Source organism: Haliotis rubra, unplaced genomic scaffold (genome assembly GCF_003918875.1).
Source record: "Haliotis rubra isolate DU_JTF1 unplaced genomic scaffold, ASM391887v1 Scf229, whole genome shotgun sequence".
NCBI lineage: Eukaryota > Metazoa > Mollusca > Gastropoda > Lepetellida > Haliotidae > Haliotis > Haliotis rubra.
Window position 1 is genome coordinate 993,119 of NW_025766325.1, and position 24,880 is coordinate 1,017,998.

Consider the following 24,880-nt stretch of genomic DNA (forward strand, 5'->3'; position numbering starts at 1 on the left):
CTCGATGCAGCCACAAATCTGGTCAAACGGGCTGTGGCCCTGTTCCTGTTTGGTATGGGTTTCACAACGAGCTAGTCAACGTGACCATGTGACGTTAGTGTCGTGTGGTTGTCAATTTCAAAACACTGCATGGGGTTAACCTATAATCCTGCACGTGCAACGTTCATATTTTACGACGATTCAATATGGCTGGGAATATTTTCCCATGTGAAAAATGTAAAGTCCGTGTTTCTTGCGCTGTGTTCTTTCATTTGGCCGCTGTAGGTTGGTATACCTCACTTGAACAGTCTTTCTGCATTCTCACGGCGTGGAGGGAAAGCTTAAAGTGAAGCAAGTCAGCTGGTTGTTTGTAAGTTTCTTTGTTTGTTGCTTAATGACACATATTCAAAATACATATCAGTGGCTTGTAAATGACCGAGTCAAGACCATACAAAAAAGGTGTGAGTGAGTGTGGTTTTATGCCGCTTTTAGCAATATTGCAGTAATATCACGGCGGTGGACGCCCGAATTGGGCTTCACACATTGTACCCATATGGGTAATCGAACCCGGGTCTTCAGCGTGATGAGCAAACGCTTCAACCATTAGGCTACCCTCACCTTCCCATTACCAGCAGAACGGCCGCAAGGTGCCATAAACGTCTCCACGTCTCGCCAATACTAAAATATGCACCGGGCAAGTGCTTCTGGCATTCTGGCATCCACGGTTTTGCTTAAGGTCTCAGACTGGGTCAAATGTAAAATCAGATAAGGGTCCAAAAGATCCAATGACTAGCATGCTGAAAACAACCGAACATGCGTCCATATAAGATGACGTACAATCAACTACGTCATCAAAACTATCGACCTCCTCGATACGGTCGCCTCTCACTTTAAGCCTGTTACTGTGTCACTGAGGACGTGTACCTGCTTGGAGTGAGTGAGTGAGTTTAGTTTTACGCCACACGTAGCAATATTCCAGCTATATGGCGGAAGTCTGTAAATAATCGAGTCTAGACTTGACAATCCAGTGATCAACATCATGAGCATCGATCTACGCAATTGTATCTGCTAGGAAACAAGTAACATGATTCCAACAGATATATAGCAGACTGCCTTATAACGAACTCGCTTTGTCCCGACCACTCTCTGTACATGTTATTCTAAATGCGTTTAACGAACAACAGTTTTTACGAACTAAAAATGGTGGCCCCTGTCAGTTGGTTGTAACCGTGGTTAACTGTAGGGGCGGTGGGGTAGCCCAGTGGTTAAATCGTTGGGTCGTCACGCCGAAGACCCGGGTTCGATTCCCCACATGGGCACAATGTGTTAAGCCCATTTCTGGTGTCCCCGCCGTGATATTGCTGGAATAGTGCTAAAAGCGGCGTAAAACTAAACTCAGTCAGTCAGTGGTTAACTGTATTATAACTTATGGCAATGACAACTATCGGGGCCAGGAGAGAGTGAGTGAGTTGAGTTTTACATAGGTTTATTCCAGCATTATCACGGCAGGGGAGACCAGAAATGGGCTTCACACATTGTGTCCATGTGGGGAATCGAACCCGTGTCTTCAGCGTGACAAGCGAACGCTTTTACCACTAAGCTACCCCACCAACCCGGCGACCGGGAGAGATGAAACGCAAGTATATCTGCATTGATGAATCATGGAATAATTTTACATCTGACAATATCAACGAAATATTCCTAAAAGCAATCATAAGACACGAAAGGCGACAGGTTGTAAAACCTTTTGTCAACTATTAGAGTTTTCGACAGTCAAAGAAACTCAGGAAAATGCTTTTAGGGAAAGAATTCCGATCGTTCCTGTCACAATATTTTGGTGGCCAGGGTTAGTTTCCGTAATATGTATTATTTATTTTTAATAATAGTGTATTTAAATTGTAAATTTCTGCTAACAAAGGAATACTGTGCCCATTTTCGTTTTCAATTTTGTTTTGTTGTTGTTTTACTGCAAGTAATTATGCAAGTATCATTATACCAACTATAGTCTATATTCACTCGCTAGTTCATTCAACGAAGCTCAGTAAGAAAATAACTTCTCGCAAAAATATTTAACGGCACGTCCCGCAAGCAGACTATGCAAGGATTAGAGTAGCTGGCCTTTGGCCATGGAAGCTCCGTAACAGCGCGTGTTACCTCGTTACGATCCCGTAAAAGCCGGCTCCGCGATCCTAAATCGCTGTGAAGAGCTTGATATTAACCAATCATGAATCAGTGTGTAACGCACATCGCCAGGCAACAAAGAAAACAAACGATCTCAAATTATTTATTGAAAACGAGTATTCAATCAGAACAGCCGTTTACACAGGTAGGTAAACATTTTATGTCTGACTAGTTTCATGCAAGTAACGGATATACTATCATCTCATTTAGGAATTCTTGACAATGACAGTGACTGCTGAACAGTGAACAGGAAATTACGTTGTCAGTTTGGACTGTATGATATTCAGAAGTGAACGTCCAAATATTCGGTTCGTAAATACTCAGAAGTATTAATCAGAAAAAGTAGCGACGAAGAGAATTTACCTTGGTTCCCATGGTGATGCTTCATAGGCGTCAACACGGGCTAAACCGTCCTACATTTTCTGGTCGAATCTCTAAATATAAAATAGATCGAGAAATACTCCATTGTGATTCTAGGGCCATTGGATTGGTCATGTACAGAGACAGAATACCACTTTCTCAACAAGACTGGTATTCTGTTATTGCAGGTGGCAAGTATTTGTAGGAATATAAATTAAGGCACATGGGTACACCTACAGAATACCGGATACCTACCAGCCATGTTTAGTGTCACATCACCCGAACCCGAACCCAAACGCTAACCCTAACCCTAAACCTTACCCTAACCCTTACCCTAACCCTAAACCTTACCCTAACCCTAAGTAAACTTGCGTGCTTTCAAAGATGGCGGAAGGTATCCGGTATTCTGTAGTCTTACAATATCAATACTTCGTTGATATTGTCAGACTACAGTCCCTGAAACAAATCCCTTCAGCATCCCAGCTAGGATTAGTGTAAAATGTAAACATGTTGATTTTGAGATTACAAGAATCTAGGCAGATATAGTAATACTATGTTTATAACTGTAAATAGAAATAGAAATATTTACAGTTATAAACATAGTATTACTATATCTGCCTAGATTCTTGTAATCTCAAAATAAACATGTTTACATTTTACACTAATCCTAGCTGGGATGCTGCAGGGATTTGTTTCAGGGACTGTCCTTCACTTAAACATCACTATCACTTTTATTTACAATTATTGTCATGTCATCTATGGCACTTTAATTCGCAGAACTTTCAGTTCAAGTCAAGTAGATGCAGTCAATGATTCCTGAGTCATTATATTTTTTCTTGTGTTAACAGATGTATTTTGCTTGATTCTATCTAAACTATTACTCACAGAAGTTATTTTGGGATGTATATATCACAGCTAAGTTTGAAACATAGGTAATATGTATCTCATAAGTGGCATTTGCCAAACTCTATCCAGTATGTCATTCATATCAGTATTTGTGTTTGCATAGTTTCGTACATGAGAAAGCATTCATATTGGCAATAGCCATGGTTACCAATGTGCTATCTGATGTTTAGATTTTAAAACCACACTCCAAATAATGCAGTAAATCATGGCGATTCAGTCAAATGTTAAAAAATGCAGTATTTATGGTGTACCTAATTTTCAGGTCATTTAGAGATCTACAGTATTTTTGCTTTGCCTTGAATAACTAAGGATTATGTCACAGAACAGGGGTTTCCTGTGAAATTCCAAACTAAAGTGTGCATGCAGGGGTGGAAATAACCCATTGCCCGACGTCCGAGACCAGTGTTTTTTTCTGTTGGGCAAGCAAATTTGTATATTACACTGTACCGGTGTCCAGTTGACTTTCCAACGTTAATTATGTTGTTTATGTAAAAAATCAACAAGAAAACGGCTGGTATAGTGGAAAAAATATCAGGGAAAGTGATTTTACATGTGCCACTGTACCGGAGTACAGTAGCCATTTTAAAGTTATTTCCACCCCTGGCATGATGTATTTTGACTACTTTCCATTTAGTGAGGCTTAGGATAAGAATGTATTACTGTGGAATCCAGTGAATTAATCAGTTGAACATATTCTGATTGTTATCTCTGAACAGCATGTAGACAGACAGACAGAAAACCCCAGAAATAGTGATCTTATTTAAAATTGTGGAAAAATATATTTAAGTCCAAAAATCCAAATGGTGCTCTACAAATCCTACATTTCTGGAGCAGAAGCAATCTAAAGTTGTCAAATCATTGAGGACATGAGTAGGACTACTATATAATTTATTCTTGAGGGTCTGGGAGAGACAAAGTGTGTGCTCATATGTGAGAGTAATGGACTGTCATCCCCAAACACAAGCATACCCAGTATATTGAATTTTGTTCTTGTAAATACAGACCCGTGAAGGTCCGGGTTAGAATATTGATCTTCAGTAACCCATGCTTGTCGTAAGAGGGGACTAACGGGATCGGGTGGTCAGGCTCGCTGACTTGGTTGACACATGTATCCCAACTGCGTAGATCGATGCTCATGCTGTTGATCACTGGATTGTCTGGTCCAGACTAAATTATTTACAGACCGCCGCCATATAGCTGAAATATTCCTGAGTGCGGCGTAAAACTAAACTCACTCGCTCACTCTTGTAAATACATGGTCTGCAGTGATAGTTTCACAGATTGTTTTAAGAATATAGACAATCCCATAATATTCTGTGTCTTTGAGTTCTGCCAACTTTATTATCTGCAAATTAAGAAACAGAAGTCTGGTAGTGGGCATGGGCAATACATATTGTTCAAAGTGCACCAAACTGTAATTTTTTCAAGCATTAATGCCTGGCTAATTGTACAATTATCCCATCTGCAGCTACAATAATCAAATAATGGCAGACTAAAGGATTTATACATAATGAATAGTTTTTTTCCTGATAATCTGTATTTGTAACTCCTTAAATAATGTATCGTAAGTGAAACTGTATGAGGTACAGAATGTATCTGTGAGGTCCAATTTGCGTCTCTCTGAAACCAGAGGCCTAAATGTTTGTGCTCGGAATAATAAATATTTTTGCATAAATAATCTTGGACTAGTTAAAATCATTTCACAAATATCACTAATTGAGCATTTCCTGAAGTCTCCCAAGAGAATTCAAATTATACCATATCAATGTATCTCAATTACATACAGATGTCACTAATGTCACCAATTGAGCATTTCCTCAAATCCTCCAAAAAATTCAAATAATACCATATCAATGTACATGTTTCTCACTTTAATACACATTCCACTAATTTCACTAATTGAGCATTTTGTTGAAACAAACTGTGGCTCATCTGGACGCAGAGTTATCAAAACACTAACCCTATAGTCAGCCAAATCCCACACTGGCTATGTGAGAGACCTGTTTTGACGGAATCTGGGTAAGTGAGAGGACACCATTTAGCCTTGGGTTATGATTCCCATTGAAAATATATCAGATTATTGATCTTTTTAGCCAGCCCTAATACCAATATATTGCTTTTTGTTTTGATGGTATCGTTCAACCATGTTTATCACTAATGTCAGCTATCATTGAATAGTAATATTAGTTACCATTCAGCCATGTGTTTAAGTTATTCAACCATGCTATCTATTATTCAACCATGTTGATCAATCAACACATGCAACCATGTTTATTGTTTCAGATTTATTGTCCCTTGTGATCAGTAATAATGACGGAAACTGCACCACAGCCCAAGTCGATGATGCGGGGAAAGAAGTGGTGTGAGGAGGTTGAGGAGGCATACCGATTCCAGCTGGCTGGATATCGTGACGCAGCTGAATACAAGACATTCCACAATACTGACGTCGTGAGTTACCCACCAGAGTGCCCTTATACAAAAACAATGTTAACACTATAGAGACCGTAACTCTCATTCCTTAACGTAGTAATACAACAGTCTCAACACTAAGGTTGTTTTGTAGTAAATTTGTACAACCGCAACCAGGGACAGCCAGGGGTCCAAAGGTACGCTTTTCAGAGTTCTGTCCCTTAACCATACCAGGATTTCATGGTTGAGAGTTTTCATTTCCCATTCAGCTTGATTAGGAATGTTTAGGAGTGTCATAACTGTGTATGTGGGTTTCTGACCTGGGAAAGAGTTCCATTTCTTTCTTCCGCAGATTACCAAAGGTAACGCAATGTGGTTCGACCCTATATATTGTAATTAGTTTTGGGTTTTGGGTTATTTTTGTGAGTTTTCTAATAATTGTTGTGTTAGGTTTTGTTAATAATTTTAGTATATATTAATTTATAAATATTATTTGGGATGGGGGGAACGGGAGGAACTCTTACCCTGACCTGCATGACTGGAGAACTATCGTCAACATTAGGCCAACGTACTATGATGCTACTGTAACAGTGATTACAATGGCTCACAGGGGCGGTGGGGTAGCCTAGTGGTTAAAGCGTTCACTCGTCACGCCGAAGGCCCGGGGTTCGATTCCCCACATGGGTACAATGTGTGAAGCCCATTTTTGGTGTCCCCAGCCGTGATATTGCTGGAATGTTGCTAAAAGCGGCGTAAAACCAAACTCACTCACTAAAATGGCTCATAACACAATTCACTGTCTAGATCATCGGAAGAAGGCACAGTTCAAAGTTTGTCATGGATTAGAACAATGTTAGATTCTCTTGGTACATCAGTCAGAGAGGCAGTCAGATGCAGTGATGTATTAGTCTTAGGGCAGGAAAAGGGAAAATTGTCCATAGCAGTCATTATGTCAAGTAGTGCCTTATGTAGACTAACATCTAACCTCTGAAATGAACATATTCTAAAGAAAAAAACTGTTCATAAAACATAATCATAGAATATAAAATGAAAAGAAACTCAGAGTCTTTCTTCATTTTCAGACTGTTGAAATCTATACAAGCCACATATTCTAGACTTGCATGGGCTTTTTGGATATATTTGTTTCAGGGTCTGTAAGACAGATTATGCCTCATGTCACAAATATTTTTATGTGAACAAGAGAGTATCAGAGCTGATGTCTCAGCTTGAGATCAGGAAAGCCCACTCTTTCTGTTTTCTAAGAAATGAAGACATTACTGATTGTTGGTCCTTCATGTACATATGTTGAAAGAAGACTCAGATTTAATTCACTTGGGACAGATAAACCATACTTTCTTGGTGCTTGCAGATTATGCACTTATTATTCTTGGCTTTTAGTGAATAACTGTGAGTGAGTTAAGTTTTACGCTTTTAGCAATATTTCATCAATGTCATGGGGATCACAGCGGGGTACCAGAAAAGTGTTTCACACATTGTACCCATGTGGAGAATCAAACCCGGGTCTTCGGTGTGATGAGCGAACACTTTTACCACTAAGCTACCCGGGGCACCGCCCCTCAAACTATTTGAAATTGATACAGGTTATTATTCAGTCAAAGTATGTTAATTTGTTATCTTTAGCTTCTCATCATGATATTGCTGAAATGTTGTCAGTGTAACTTACGTTTTTACTCACTCACTCAGTCACTCATTCTTGAATTGAAAAGTCACCATTAGCTTATTTAAACTAAAATAAAACATTCTGTTAGGATATATATAAAGCAGTGATTACATATATCTTGCCTTATAAACTTTTGTTTTGTTTCCAGGTAGACAGGTGGCCACACAATGGTTTCGTGAAGAAACTGGTCCGGCGTGATGGCTGCTTCTACTATTACAACAAGGACAGAGAGTGTCCTGACAAGGATGTCTCCAAGATAAAGCTTTACCAGTACTAGATCTGTGGCAATCTTCATCAAGGCATTGTACATAGTGCATGCATAGCCGTTCGTCATCCGTTCCTCAACCTATCTGTTTATGATGCATGGTGCTTGAAGAGAACTTCACATGATGAAACTGTTACATTTCCCCCTCATTGTCATAAATGGTGAAAGGTGTGATTGGTTGCTGGTTTGACTGTCATTCTGTGATATATACATGTATGCATCCTGGTCACAGGGCCACCTGTTCTGATCTCATGGGAGATGGTTGTGGTGCTGATTGTGATATGCATGTTTTGCTGACTAAGTCAAACAATCCACATTGTATAATAATTGACTTTGTTTGTGGTTTGACGGTTATGTGTTCAAGGAATGTAGCAAAAGAGAGGTGTGTTTTGGAGAATTTTCGCTGTTTAATAAGAAGCTTATGTACAGTTTTATTGATCGCCATTTTAAATCTTCTAGAATCAATAGCTTCAGAAGATGTAAATATGTGCAATTCGGAATGAGAAAGGAGAGGTGATGATCAGTTATCAATCAATATTCAGTCTGTTATAAGCATTATGCATTGTACCAAAGTCAGTTACTTTAACAGGCTTTAAAATATTATCTTGTGATTACTCAAATTTACGTCTTGAAATGAAAAGAAACATGTAAAGCATAATTCATTCTTTGCCAAACTGTAATAAATTGTACATTCCATTTCAACTGAAATAAACTTGACACAACTGATTTTCACACTGGTTGATTTGTTCTTTATACATACACCTAAACAGAGGAAATGATTAACACAGCAAGTGTTTTTTATTTTTATAACTTTATTTCTTTTCATCGGTACATGTTTTACAATAAATGGATAGTTGATACAGTTTAACACACATAGTACATGTATCTAATCAAAATGGGTATGACAATTCAGTAGCTGACGGTTATGCTTTTTACAGGAGATGTATTGCTCAGGTAAATAGGCAATGACATATTGACCAGTATTTCATGAATTTGGTGTAATCACAAGTTAAGGATGAGATATGTCTGTCTATATGATATGTATTGGTTATACATGTATCTCTTTTGATATATTGGAAATGTGGTGGTCGTTTCGATATTTTGCTTTTAAAAATGTTGAATTTAGTTGTATTTATTATCAGATTTACAACATCATTTCGCTTTTCATAATAGCCAAATAGGATATGTTGTTTGGTAAAATCTAGTTTTATTCCTGTTTTCTCCTTGATCCAATCTTCTAGTTCTCTCCAGATATGGCTAAATTTTGTACATTCGTAAAAGAGGTGTGTTATTGATTCAATGTTAGTTTTGCATAAGTCACATTTATTATCGTTCGTATATTTCATTTTATGTAGGAGGTCATTGGTGGGTATAGTCCGTTTGGCTCAAAATTGGACCGATGAATTGCAATCTAACTCGAAAACTAATAAACATAAAATACTCAATGAAACACTGATCATAATCAAAACGTCAGACCAACTCTGTGGTTTTTTTTGCAGAATTTATATCCTAAAAATAAAAAAGTTGTTTAACAAACTATCATTAAAATATTTACACAGTTCAGTATTTGTTACGAGGGAGGAGTGCAGAGAAAGGGACAGCCAGGTGTGCGAGAAAGGATGGAGTCGGCACAGCACAGGTTAATGAATCAATAACTTTGTCGGCACTTGTGCACGTGCTTCTCTAACACCTGGCTGTCCCTTCCTCTGCACTCCTCCCTCGTAACAAATAGTGATTTTTTTAATGTGGCATCTTTACGGAAAGTGTGAGCGAAGAAAATACAGCCTGATATCTGACCGAGATAAGAATATATGAATTGGGTTTATGTGCTTGTGCATAACGTTATACGCTCAACATTAAAAATGACTCGGAATAAGTGTCAAAGATGGATTTTCTTCTATGACGTCAAACTAGCCATATCTTCAAATGTAATGAAATTGCTGACATTTTAGGTGACGTCATTGCTTGTTTTATGCATTTTGCGACGTCGGAAAAAGACGACATTGGTATGCTGATTAGTATATATCTCACCTAATTTCCATTAATTGTATAAAAGGTCTCGGCTTCTACGTCAGAATTTAACACTCTTTAGACAAAACATAAAATGACTGATTTTTCCATTTAAATAGTGTCCTGAATATATCAACAATTAGATGGTTTGACAGCGTATCTTATTGTGAACAACACGCGCACCTGTTTGGCATCAATTTAACGTCAATAAAAATAATATTTCACAACACCCGAATATTTTGTTTAGGATAAGAATTTTGTTTATGATTATGTAGCTATTTCTCTTCATACGTATGCAATGAAAGATTCAAAAAGATAGCTTTTTATATATGGAACTATATATTAGAATATGGATGTAAGATTTGTCCGAATTAACACATGAGATGGTACATATATTTTTCAACAATTTTCCTGTAAATGTAGTTAGAGTTTGATATCCTGTCATCACAATATTATTTAATCGAATATGAATTGATTATATAATCGAAAACAATGATAGAGAATCATAAAACGTTTCCAACAAACGCGCACCTGGCCGATCAATATTCATAATTCTTTTGTCTATAAAACGACACAAAATTATGCAATGAACAAGACAATTCCTTTAAATATGTGTGCATATATATTTCATACCATATATAAATCATTTTCATTAATATTTCAGGTTTACATACAAGGTTGAATTAAATCACCGTTCATTAACCTGTTCATATGAAATTGCATTATTAGTCCAAATAAATTGAATATTGTACATCATAGGAACTAAAGTAGTTGCAGTTATGGCTACGTTTGATCTTCAAACACTTGTGTAAAGGTTTAGAATATGGTGTATTGCACTAAATATGTCAATTTCTTATGTAAATATGATTCAAACAATCAAAAACTTTCAAAGAATAAACCACCGTAAAGCCTATATGCACGTATGATATGATATTGAACAAGGCTAAATGTAGATACTGAAGTCAGTTTCATGAAAAAGTATCTGAACTATACGCAAAATATACACCATAATACTGACAGTGTAATCGGAAGGATTGGGCGATTGTGTCTACTCTTGTTCAACCGACCTTCACTTCAAAGAAATTGCCTAATATGTAGAACAATGTTGACGTATGACATCACTACCGCTGACCGATTTCCTACGAAAGGGCGGCTTTGCTGACAAGGGTACACAGGATTTTGCGAGGACCCTTCCATTGATTCAGGGGTCGTTTGTAAATAAATATGAGATGAAAGTAATCAGAATGATTCTGACTATCTGTGTATTGTTATATGTTTTTATCGTTTTCACTAGAAGTAAGAGAAAAAGCCAGAAATGCAGATAATTACCGTTGTCGTTCTGCGTGATTTTGCATCAGTCATGGCGTCACGCTGCACGGAAACTTTGACAATTTCTTATGAATTATCAAATCATTGCATTGTATCTATTTATAATTTCCTATTTCTTGTTACGATACTCTTTCCATGCATATTCCAAAGGAATTGAGCCATTGCAAGCAAGGAATAGACGGATGAATGTTGAAAATTTTCAGAAAATGCTACGCAGTGTAAAATCGGAATTTGTCTTTGTTTACATTTCAGACAAGCGCAGTCTTTCAAGCACAGCGTTCGTTTTCACACCCAATATGTTTCGTCTCAGTTTATCTAGACAGTTGGTATTGGTGACACAGACCAGTTGCAATTGGATTCTAAAATCTATGGAGAATTCAGTGATGCATTTTTCGAAGCTGAATATGAAATATACGTGATGTAATAGGCGTCTCAATACCTTCGCGAAACGTGATTTTGTAAACACTATCCAATATGGCGGAAAGCGCTCTACGGCGTTCGGGTAAGTGCATTTTCGAAAACATCCAAACAGATTCTAGATTCATCGGCAACGTTTCAGAATTATAATTAGCGATTTCATGTAAAACTGATATCAGTGTTCATGAATATGGTTTTTTTTAAATTCAATACTCCCAGTAATTTTCCGATTTTCACATTTTAAAACATACAGCAAATAACGCTGTGAATCGCGAATTCGTACTGTGTCAAAAATGAGCTTTGTCTAAAATAATAGTGGATGGTATCATGAAATAGGAAATTTCCCGCAGAATTCGAAACTGTGAAGTGTATTTGTGTGCGTGATATATTTTTATTTTTATTGGACTTGAAATTGAGGGTTGAAGGGGAAGGACATATATGTCCCTGTGGCATCCAGTGGGTTAATGTGGTGAGCGGAGTTCCAACTCAAACTCAGGGCGTTTACTACTATAAGGGTAACGCTATTTTTCAGGGCATAATAGAATTTTGAATATGATATAAACAAACAACAGTATCGGGTTTGAAGCATTTGCTGCTAACAACAAACGACGGGGGTCACTGACCCACTTTTTTACAAATATGGAGACGTCATAGAACAAAACACATGACGTCACTATAGAGCGTGACGACATTCGACCTTGACCTTTGCCCATACTACCCTCACTCCGGCGCAGCGATGACTTAGCATGTGACGAATGTGAGTCAGAAATATCGTCAATATTGAACCCAAGTTGAAACGAGCTGTAGGTGATTGAATATCAAGAGCTGAGATCCTTATGGCGTCACCTAACAACGGGCATGATAATGGCCCGTCGTCTAGCAATTTGGGGGCATTATCAAGCTTTATAGCTGAAATACATGGAATTATCATGAAACGGCCCTCCCATTATCAGAAATTTGCGGTCCGCTGCAAATGATATTGGACCGCTCAACCTTAACGACGGGCCACTATCAGTTCTGTTGTCAAGTGACGTCATAGTGGGTGCGTGGGCTTATGGTTTATTGTAAACCAAAAGTCACTGTGTTCTTTAATCTGATTGGTTGAAAAACGTGATCAAATGGTATTCGATTCCCGGAAATTCGCTGCGTATTATTACATACAAACATCGCTCACACCATTGTATTGTTACGTCGTCAGCTGTGATGACGTCATTAATCATATTGTGACGTAAAGTCCGAATGACGTCACAAATGAGCAGTTCCAGATGCTACCATGGGAGACAGCCGAAACGTCCGGCTGATGACATTTCACTGCTGTACCCGTCGAAGCACGGGAATATTTCATTTGAAACCTCCGGCTGATGCCGTCGGTTCCAAATGAATTCCCGTGCTTCAAATACTCAATAACACCCGGAAATTGGCAAACACGTGATGTTTATCTCCTAATTCGACATTAATTGGCTTTCGACTGTTTACAGATATTCTGGGTCAAACAAGTCAAAAAGCAACCCGAATTCCCGCTTTAAATAGCGGTAATATTGGCTTTCTTGCTGGTGCTAACCTTAACAATTGCACTATTAACGTTGTTGTTGGACCAAAACCGAACACTGACATAGTTTGACATGTTGCAGGCTATGGTCTTGTCAAAGGCCAAGGTCGAATATCGTCACTTTCTGTTGTGATGTCACTTGAATTGTTCGATGACGCAATTGCATTCGGTCAGTCAACCCCGTCAGAGGTTGGTTTTGAGTAAACTCGCAGTCAAATTCCTTCATTGTTTCCTTTTTCTTTTCAACACAAATTCCATGTATTTTAGCAATAATAACGGTAATGCTATTTTTGAGGGCATTATCATTTGCAGAAGACCTCGGGCTTCTGCAAATGATAATGCCCTCTAAAATAGCATTACCCTTATAACAGTGGCCCGCTCATTCTATCCATGACCTGAATCAGCCGCTACGACAGAAGGGACTGGTTTCCGTGGTGGTTGAAGCGCACATACAATATTTACAAACAGTGCACTCAACACCTCCGTTGAGATCTTTAGCTCGTTTGAACGGCCTGTGGAGGAGGTGATTCCCGGGGTATGCTGCGCTGGCAGCTGCCGTCGTTGTAGGTTCGAACTCGAAAGACGTTACATTAACAGGGTAGGTTCAATGGACATAAGGAATACCGTTGGAGTGCTTATGACCTTCATATTGAATATTACGTGAATATGTTGGTTTCCTCAGAGCTTAGCGAGGCTACTGCCTTTGTTAAGCTGACCCCAACTACTATCTCTACTGGTACTGCTTCCACTGCGTCTGCTGCTACTACTACTACTACTACTACTGCTGCTAGTAGTGCTGCTACTACTACTGCTACCACTACTACTACTACTGCTGCTACTTCTACTACTACTGACGCTTCTACTACTACTACCAGCACCACCACTACTACTACTACAACTACTACTGCTGCTATTACTGCTACCACTACTACTACTGACGCTTCTACTGTTGCTACTACTACTACTACTACTACCAGTACCACTACTACTACTGCTGCTGCTTTTACTACTACTATTACTACTACTACTACTACTACTACTACTACCAGCACCACTACTACTGCTTCTACTACTACTACTACTACTACTGCTACTACTACTACTACTGCTACTACTACTACTGCTGCTGCGTCTACTGCTGCTGCTTCTACTACTGATGCATTTACTACTACTACTACTACTACTACCAGCACCACTACTACTACTGCTGCTGCTTCTACTACTGATGCTGTTACTACTACTATTACTACTACTACTGTTACTACTACTACTACTACTACTACTACTACTTCTATTATTCGTGCTACTATGTCCCCCTTCATCATACCTTATCAACGCCGTTATGATCAATCCAATAATGCTTTTGTTTCTTCATTCCACATGTTAGATGAGTAGCCTAGAGGTTCTAGAGTTCGTTAAGTGCCAGAAGGTCCGGGTTCGATTCCCCCCGCAGGCGCTATATGTAAGTCGGCTGTGAAATTGGTGGAATACCCACTCACTTTCATACAAACAACCAGACTTCGCACTGCAAATCTCAACAGCCTCTATTTTGGTGTTTCCGAAAGAAAGACAAGTTCAAAACACTGGCGTGATCTTCAGTGCTTAGTGTCGTCGTTGTTTTGGTGGCCTTTTTTTTGTTGTTGTTTTTTATAGTTTTTTTAAATCCTAATCTGCTTCTGTTTTTCTTCGACGCAAAACGTAAGCCGTTACCACTTGAAACGCCATGATCCTGGTTCAGGTAAATAGGGCGCTCTGTAATTAAGTCGTTCACACTACCGCATCTCATTCACACCATTGCGTGAAACCAGTTCATGTTGACCTCAGCCATGACATATAGCGACGTAAGCCATTAACACTTTCCTGTATCACGGCAATGTAGATAACCGACTTTTGGGACTGGGTAAGGCAGGTACATAACTCAATATGTTTTGCTTCATTGTTGTTGTTGTTTTTGGGGGTTTTTTTGTTTGTTTGTTTGTTGTTGTTTTTGGTTTTTTTTTTTTGGTAGCCTAGTGGTTAAAGCGTTCGCTCGTCACGCCGAAGGCCCGGGTTCGATTCCCCACATGGGTACAATGTGTGAAGCCCATTTCTGGTGTTCCCCGCCGTAATATTGCTGGAACATTGGTAAAAGCGGCGTAAAACCGAACTCACTCACTCACTCATTATTTTCTTCTGTTTGTGAGTCCGTCCCTACCACCCAAAGCTTGTCCGTTACAGGCCAGGGGCAATGTTGACCCAGCCTTAGATACCAAGATACCATAACACACGTTTACATATACAATGTATATGAAGATTCCGGGCAGAATAGATCCTAAATAGTAAAAAAATACTAAGCTCCGTAATGACTTTCCCTGAAAAACGGTAAAACAGAGTGCAATTAGGTTATATCTCTCGTGAATATTCGTGTTAGAATAGGTATTCAGCAGCCCATGCTTGTCGTAGGAGGCGACTAACTGGATCGGGTGGTCAGGCTCATTGACCTGGTTGACACATGTCATCGTATCCCAATTGAGTAGATCGATGCTCATGCTGTTGATCACTGGATCGATTATTTACAGACCGCCGCCATATCGCTGGAATATTGCTGAGTGCGGCGTAAAACAACCAACCAAGAAACCAACCAGCCAACCAATTTCTCTCGCGACGTAGGTACCGAAACCTCTTTATCCAGGCATGTGAATGTATGCACATGTCATGCACATTGTAGCCTGTATTCTGACCTGGTCTCTGCGCCTATTTAAACCAACGCGACATGTGCTGGTATTCCGAAAGTCCAAATCGAAATTCCAGGACGCAATGGTTTGGGTAACTATTTGCTCATATGTTAGAAATTCTTTTGATAAGCGTGGCATAACGTGAGCGTTTGGGTCATAGATTTCAGTTCCACGTGTGACGTCGCGGGCCGATTTGTGAAACAGACTAGCGTATGGTTCTCATAGACCAGGGTCCAGCTGCGCAAAGGTGTGTTTGGCTAAGGTAACGCACATACTTTCACAAAGACAACGGTAGCGCTAAGATTGCTTTGTGCAACTGGGCCTTGTTGTAATCGTCCCGGGTTCGAACCCTGCTCACATTCTAAAACCGCAAAGGGACACAAATCTTCCCAACGAACTGCAATGACTACCGGGCCACCCGGGCCCACGAAAGTAAAGAGGGAAAACGAGTGGGGATATCAATCTTGTGTAGATAAACAGTAACAGGTCTATTTATTATGAGTCGTGCGATAGTGTAGTGGTTAAAGCGTTCGCTCCTCACACCGGAGATCTTGGTTCGATTCCCTACATGATTACAATGCCTGAAACACATTTCTGGTGTCCCCCGACGCGATATTGCTTGAATTTTGTTTAAAGCAGCGTAAAACCATATAGGCCTATACTCACTCACTATCCCGAAGTCAGTTATTGAAACAGACAATCATGTCAGGTAGAGTTTAATGTCTAACTAGACTCTGATTTTGATTTTCGTTTCCCTTACAAGGCGAAGGGGTTGCTGCTTTGTATTGCATATGGCTACCTGGTGTCCTCTGCTCCTGTGGACCAGCATGCAACACCGGAAACGTCTGCTCTTTACTACAACCTGAGAAATCTAGCTAAAGATCCAGCTCGTATCATGTTTGGGCAACACAAAGCAACCCTGTCGGGAGCCTCGGGAGGCCACGCCCCCTACAGGACCCCCCCCCCACACACACACACACACACACACACACACGGTACCTTCACTTCCTGGGAGTTCACGGTGTGTCGAGGCTTTATATGACGCATTTCACACAATCCTTATCTCAGTAACCCATGCTTGTCGCAAGAGGCAACTAACGGGATCAGGTGGCCAGGCTTGGTTGACACAGTCATGTCGTCGTATGCTCATGCTGTTGATCACTGGGTTATTCATCCTCGATTAGTTACAGACCGCCGCCATATAGCTGTAATATTGCTGAGTGCAACAGCAAAACTAGCAAACAAAACTCATATCCATAGGTAACAACTTTAAAATAACTGGTCTGCACATCTTTTTATTCAATATGATATAATATTCAATAAGATATATATACAGATGCATAATGGATATCTGTGACTCTTTAGTAGCATTCAAAGACAAGAATATTACAATAAATGTGTCTTTTGATGGATGTTAAGATTTAGGAAAGTGTTAAGACAGAGTAGCCACAATGTAGATACGACAGTTTATGATCGTGGTGTTACATGCATTGCATTCCTCTAGCTTAGTGGTAAACGCGTTTGCTAGTCACGCCGAAGTACCGGATTCGATTCTCTACATGGGTATAATATGAAACCCATTTCTGGTGTCTGCCGTCGTGATATTATTGAAACAACGTAAAACAATACTCGCCCACGTAAAGTATCCATTATTAATTTTGCTTCCAGAACACTCAAGTACACCAGCACGACGAGGACGAGCTGTGTGACGTCAAGGAGTTCACAGGTCAATATCCAGCCCTGACCAGTTTTGCTAGTCACAACTCACACGACCTCTACTCCAGCGGACAATACCACGCCTACATGGACGCCTATCCCGGTGACGATTATGTCGACGTACTCGGACTTGATGACTACCTCTACTTGTCGAAGCAGGAGAACTTACAGAAGTTTGTTGACGGGCTGGGTAATCTTGTTGAGGAGGCGGAGAAAAGATACAAAATACCCGCGTTGACTGAAATCGGACTCAGTAAGGAACGATTGAATTCGAACCCGAACTGGTGGGCCGACTACGTCCTAGCGTCTATCAAAGGTACTAAGCACACGACTAAAGTGGCAGCTGCTCAGCGCATTGCCTTCATGTACACCTGGACGAACATCTGCGGCGTCCACGACTGCGACATCTACACGCCGTATAAAGGACATCATGGGGATCACTACTTCGTCGACTTTTTCAAGGATCCTATCATGCGGTTCGCTGACTACACTAAACAGCACAACATGTACCATCATTGATTTTCTCTGTTACAATGTACAAGACTGGAAGTCCCTCCCTACTGGAAATGTTATGACTCGAATAAAATCCTGGAGCAGTGTTTCCATTATTTTAGATTTCGTCGCAAAGCTGACCCAGATCTTAATAATTTGTGTTTCTAGGTTATTTTTCAAACTGAAACGCAAATCTGTTCATATAGAACTCATTTAGTACCTCCCGCATAAGATCAGTGGGTAATTAACATATTTTTAAAGCACAGCGTTAGGTTGGCATCATTCATTCCTCTAGCCCCCGTCCCCCTAGCCCCCTGTTTAGTACCTCTAGCCCCTTCCCTGGCTGTTCTGCTAGCTGTATCACTCCCGTGTAACTGGATTAACTGCTACTAAGCTCGTTAGGATAGGTGTTTTAAAGTTTAGACGTAGGATAGATTGCTCTTATAAATTAGAACTCAACCTATTTCTTAAACCAATCAAATGTTCAAGAAATCTTGACTCATACCTGTGTGTCATTGGACATATGATGTTAGGTTTACCATCACGGTCTAACAGGTGTTATCACAATAAACATTACATGACAGAGAATCGTAACTGCGTTCGGGCGTCAGTGGACCCTATAACAGTTACCTACACGTTTTGCCGTTCCGTGTTGTCCTGGGGAAATGTAAGCCCAGATTCTACACTCGCCTACACCTGGTCCGCTTAGGGGACGGACGACCAGGACTCTTAATTGTCCACATCACATTCATGCACGGGCACACATTCATACAAAGATCAACGCAACACCAGGTTCTATATTCACACAGGTCTACTTTGCCTCAGTCCATCTCTCTAACTTCAACTTCAACCCAAGATAGGCTCGTCCCATAGTGGGAAACTGAGTGATGACGATTCGCCTCTGTCGATTGGAACGCCCGCATCAGTCTACTCGTGTTAAAGGTATCTTTTTTAAATGCTTCGAGTCTGGCCTGATCTTGATCATATGACCCAACACATCGTCCTGATTTGTTAAAACCTTTTTCTAACCATGAACTCATGTTTGTCGTAATCGGACATAAAGCGGACATCACTGATCGAAAGTCTTCCCTTTACTACTACTCGTCATAGTTTCAACGTTAGCTTGGTCTGTTCTGTCTCTCATGACGAAAGTGTTCTGCGCTCACCATCTAATTAGATGGCACTGATCACGCAAAACAATCAGCAAATACACATCTCTTCCAATATCTCGAGACATTTTACCTTCATTACTCTCCACAAACACCCGCGACCTTGAAGCAATCATGAGAATAACCGCAAATCCAATTAATGATTTTGTTGTAATTTTCTGATATCTTAGGGATACATTTCTACCTTATTACAGTTTAGTGTGTACGCATTGGTATCCCATTTCATCACAACGCCCTCGTCGCCCTTCTCTATAACTGTGCACCCGTGAAGGTCCGGGTTAGAATATTGGCCTTCAGCAACCCATGCTTGTCGTAAGAGGCGACTAACGGGATCGGGTGGTCAGGCTCGCTGACTTGGTTGACACATGTCATCGGTTCCCAATAGCGCAGGTCGATGCTCATGCTGTTGATCACTGGATTGTCTGGTCCAGAATCGATTATTTACAGACCGCCGCCATATCGCTGGAATATTGCTGAGTGCGGCGTAAAACTCAACTCATTCACTCTCTATAACTGTATTTCCAAGGACCAAAGTGTATTCATTACATCATTACGTATGCTGGCCTGTCTTCTTCGTGTTGGTCCTGTCTCTGAAACGTACCAGATTCATTCCAGAAACTTACATCTTTACTGATAAGTGCTACGCACACAACCAGGGCTCGCTGATTTGGTTGACACACGTCTTCGTATCCTACATGCGTAGGTCGATACTCTTGATGTTGATCACTGGATTGTCTGGTTGATTCAAATAGTTACAGAACCCCGCTGGAGTATTGCTGAGTGCAGCGTTAAACAACAAACCAACCAACCTACCTAGCAGTCTTGACGTCACGTGACCAGGCAGATGACGACTGGACGTTTACGCCATCAGGGCTAACGGTGGCCCTGTCGTCCATGACGCTGCAATTCACCGTTGAGATCGAGAGGTGCGTCTGTTTGCGGGAATGACACCTATAGTACTGGAGACAAAATCAGATCCGTCCTGGTTTGTCAGCTCAATGGAAGCCTATTAGTGCCACAGTCTAAAGCATTGTTAACATCTACGTCATCTATACTTATACCAACATCTAAACAAATTGTGTCCCTTAAAATCTTCCATACCGCACTAAACAGGTAAACGTTTTAACCCTGCATTGACCCGTGAAGGTCCGGGTTAAAACATTGATCTTCAGTAACCCATGCTAAGGCGACTAACGGGATCGGGTGGTCAGACTCGCTGACTTGGCTGACACATGTCATTGGTTCCCAATTGCGCAGATCGATGCTCATGCTGTTGATCACTGGATTGTCTGGTCCAGAATCGATTATTTACAGACCGCCGCCATATCGCTGGAATATTGCTGAGTGTGGCGTAAAACTCAACTCACTCACTCACTTTAACCCTGCATTACCTCGGGGTTTCCTCCCAGGTCGAGCTGATACTTCGTGGTATAAATGAAATACTGTTTAAGACGGGATTAAACCCAGATCTCTCTCGTATTCATTATTCCACATGATGTGATTTGACTTGTTGCGTTAACAATTCACTTTGAGTCTCAAGTCGAGCTTTTCATCTACAAAATGAACTGTTTATTTACAATGAATAGTCTTGCGAATGGACACGACATCGTGAAAATATACAATTCCTTGACAATCCATTTAAAACATCGCCATCGTGTCCCAACTGTGAAGATCGATGCTCATGATGTTGATCACTGGATTATCTAGTCCAGACTCGATTATTTACTGATCGCCGCCATATAGCTGTAATATTGTTGACAGCAGCGTTAAAAAACAAAACAAACGACACTTAAAACATAAGTTTGCAATCTTAATCAATAGTCAGTTTCAAATTCGCTTGTCATCTGTGCCTACGGTTACTTGAAAGGCGATTAATAATCCTTCTCGTCACTTCCTGCTTGCATGGTAGTGGGCATCGAGGGGTGAAATAGGGGCTTTTCGGCCCTGCATGTATTATACAAGTGAGCATTCTTGAACACAACGATAAACCCCATATCACCCCACTTCGCTTAAGATACAAATCAACGCCGAACATATCCTCTTTAAACATAAATGTAATATACTACTCACACTTTCCTAAGGATCACAAAAATTCGCAACGTTACTTAAACGTAGATTTATAATTTGAAATTGTATCCATTTAAAACTGGATAAATAATGACATGGTAACACATCTTTAGGAAAACAGCCACTTTAGGCTAACCGTATGCACTTGATACATGAGTAACCATAAAAATGGTATTCATGGCACCAATCAACCATTATGCAAATCATGGAACGAGTCATTGACAAGTACACAACACCTGTCAATAGTAGGTATGGGATCCACCAGATTAAATGACAAACTGAAAACTTGGATCTATGCTTACAATAGGCTTAGATATTTAAACCAAATTTGACCCCACATCATAGTTTTCTGTTGAATCAATGATTTGATCCTTAGCAAAGTGTGAATAGTATATACAAGTGTTCAACGGCATGATCATTTACAAGCAGCCAGCCATCTCTACTTAACAAACGGATTATGGCGTTAACACGTACTTGAGACTCGCGGATACTGTTATCTTTATACCGGATACCAATGACTTGCAGTTTCAGAAAACCCAACAGGATCTGGTGTTATGTTTGGCTGGGGCCCCATGCTCCGTCAGCTGATGGCAACCACAATGTACAGGATGGAAAGTTACCCAGAACATCCCTGTACGTGGAGTTGATAACGACCAGTTGTAAAGGTCTCTGCGTAATTCGGTGATTGTTTCCTTTGATGTCTGTGTCATTAACTTTCCTTTTGTTTGTTTTTGATTTAAAAAAAAAAAATTTATAAAATGTATTATTATGTAAAAAGGAAGCTAATATCCTATAACATTTCTGCTGTTTTCCCCCTTTTCCCATCATTTAGAGTTCTGACAGTAATTGCACAAAGAACGTTATTATCCTTTCATATTTCTGCTGTTTTGGTTTTTGTTTGTTTGCTTTTTTCTTGATTTTTAAACATGTACTATTTTGATATTTATCATATCACAAAGGAAGTTATTATCCTTTCATATTTAGGCTGCTATCGTTTTAGATTTTTTTACAGTTACAACATTGACATATATCTTGAATGAAGAGAGTTATAATCCTTTGCTATTTCTGGGGAAAAAAATCTTGATTATTTAAAGTATAGAAACTTTATGTAATAAAGAAACTTACTATGTTTTGATATTTTACATCAATCGTATGCCAAAGATTTCCCTTGTTGTTGTGTTAACGTTTCAACATTACAATTTTAGCACTAACTAGATGGTAAAAGAAATCTGTTATTCTTTAATATTTCAGCTGTTTTACTTTATTGATGGTACATGATTTAGACATACAGTCAAATCCCGAATCGCTGGGGACCAAGTAATAAATTCGACTTATCCATGTATTCGAGACATAGGTATGTCTATGAGGGTCGAAAAAAAGATGATCCAGTCCTAATTCCTCCGCCTGTAATTATATCCTGTCATGAAGAACGTTATAAGCCTTCAATATTTCTGCTCTTTATACTTGGTTTTTATTCTATTAATTATGTATAAAAAGACAGTTAGGGTCGTTAACTATGTCTGATGTTTGACAGTTTCTAAGCAAAATTAATGACTTCATTAGGATTCCATGGCGCATTCGTCTGTGACATCAAATTTCGCTTTGTAGAGTTACGTCCCCTTCCCTCCTCAGTATCCGCTAATTGATCGATCGGATCCCAAAGCCACCCTCATTATAATCATTGGTATGTTGGCACCACGTTCTGGCTTGTCAGTTTCACGAACGAGGAACATGTCTAGGGCATGTGCCACCCTCTCTCCCATAATTGACTTGCGTGCAAATACAAAACTAATACTGAAGATCCGGGTTAGAATTGGTCTTCAGCAACCCACGCTTGTCGTAAGAGGCGACTAGCGGGATCGAGTGGTCAGGTTCGCTGACGTGGTTGACACGTGTCATCGTATCCCAATTACGTAGATCGATGCTCATGATTTTGGTCACTGGATTGTCTGGTCGAGACTTGATTATTTACAGACTTCAAGCATTATAGCTGGGATATTGCCGTTTGGCGTTGAACAACAAACCAACAAACACACACAGGTGGCTGCCGGGTAGACAATACGCGACTAATGGGATCGGGTGGTCAGGCTCGCTGACACGTGTCATCGTATCCCAAATGTGTAGATCGATGCTCATGATATTGATCATGAGTCGTTTAGTGTTATAAGTTTTTAAATTGTCCTGGGTTTGATTCCACAAATGGGTAAATTAGTAATTAGTAATGCCGGAGTAATTATTATATTATTGACCCAACAGTCATCTCTCTGGAACATTGCCAAGAGCGGCATAAAATCTCACTCACTTACAAATCAATATGACCAGACAGTCTAGTCGGTTTATTGTCAAGTATGTGGATACCTTCCAAAGGGTAAAATATAACTGAAAAAAGAAATAATAGACCGCAATTTTGTTTTTCATCAATTTATGTTTAGAGGGGAAATACTGAAAATACGTGTCTGAACAAATTATAACTCGATTTAAACAACACTTGCCGGAATTATTGCTTCCAGTGTGTCTCAACGACGCGGAGACGCAGTGATGACCAAGCAGAATGGCATGTTCCCATTTCACCTACGTCCCATTTCGCCTACAGTCTTAAAACAATTCATGGTCTGGTGACTGTTATTTCATGCATGAGTAATAAGTTTACCCCCTTCAGATATAAATGGAACCCCCCTCTGTTTTCCTTTAATTTGATTAACATTTTCTATTCCCTATTCGCCTACATGTTTACTGTAGGCGAAATGGGATGTAGGCGAAATGGGACTCAACCAGCAGAATACGACTTGCCATAGGCTAATATCGCGTGCGTGTATCCGGACTTTTCCCTTGTTTATACACAAACGAGCTTATCCTAAAATCATAGTAGTGCCCAGTGCAAGTATGTCAGTACGATGTACATATTGTTCAGCTTAGTCATTAAATACAGTACAACAGTGAGGAGCATGGCAATGAGTCTCTACACATCAAAGAGACCGTATCACTGCGCTGCGGACCGTAATACGATTATAAATACAAGATAAATACGCAGACCAAAATAGTTTTGGGATTATTGTTTTTTTTGCGTTTCATGATAATTTTGTTCATGCAAGTCATTCATGCAAGTCAACCACTCCTTGCCATGTTTAGACGAGTCAAATATAGAAAAGGAAAGTATATGTTTTTTGTTGTTTAACGCGGAACAAAAATTCCCATGTTTCCAATCTGCATCTGTATTGTTACAAGTAAATTACCATATTAAATAAAACGATATGTAGACCAATTGTTTTAACGCTGTTACCTATGGATATGCTTTTTGTTTGTTAGTCTCTTTGTTGTTTAATGTCGCACTCAGCAATATCCCAGCTATATGGAGGCGATCTGTAAATAAAATCGAGTCTGGACCGGGCAATCAAGTGATCATTGATCAACATCATGAGCATCGATCTACGCAATTGGGATACGATGACATGTGTCAACTGAATCAGCGAGCATGATCTCCAGGCCCCGTTTGTCGGCTCTTACAACATGTATGTTTAGCTGAAGACCAATTCTAACCCGGATCTTTAATTAGTATCAGTTTTGTTTTAGCGCGCCAGCTGATTGTGAGTAGAAGAAGAAAGTGACACCGGGCTTTCCTTCCATATTTAGTTCAAA

General features: G+C 39.9%; 1 protein-coding gene across 3 annotated transcripts; it reads left to right on the forward strand.

Annotated features, from left to right (window-relative positions):
* Positions 1 to 243: 243 nt before the first annotated feature.
* LOC124277877 (meiosis expressed gene 1 protein homolog) lies at positions 244 to 8,506 on the forward strand. Of its 3 annotated transcripts, none has more exons than XM_046713601.1 (3): positions 244 to 349; positions 5,710 to 5,874; positions 7,665 to 8,506. In XM_046713601.1, the coding sequence occupies exons 2-3, from the start codon at positions 5,737 to 5,739 to the stop codon at positions 7,791 to 7,793; spliced, it is 267 nt and encodes an 88-aa protein (XP_046569557.1). In that variant the 5' UTR covers positions 244 to 349; positions 5,710 to 5,736; the 3' UTR covers positions 7,794 to 8,506. The 3 variants fall into 3 exon arrangements, with proteins under 3 accessions (XP_046569557.1, XP_046569556.1, XP_046569559.1); XM_046713600.1 differs by lacking the exon at positions 244 to 349 and adding an exon at positions 2,200 to 2,305; XM_046713603.1 differs by lacking the exon at positions 244 to 349 and adding an exon at positions 2,412 to 2,468.
* Positions 8,507 to 24,880: the final 16,374 nt, after the last annotated feature.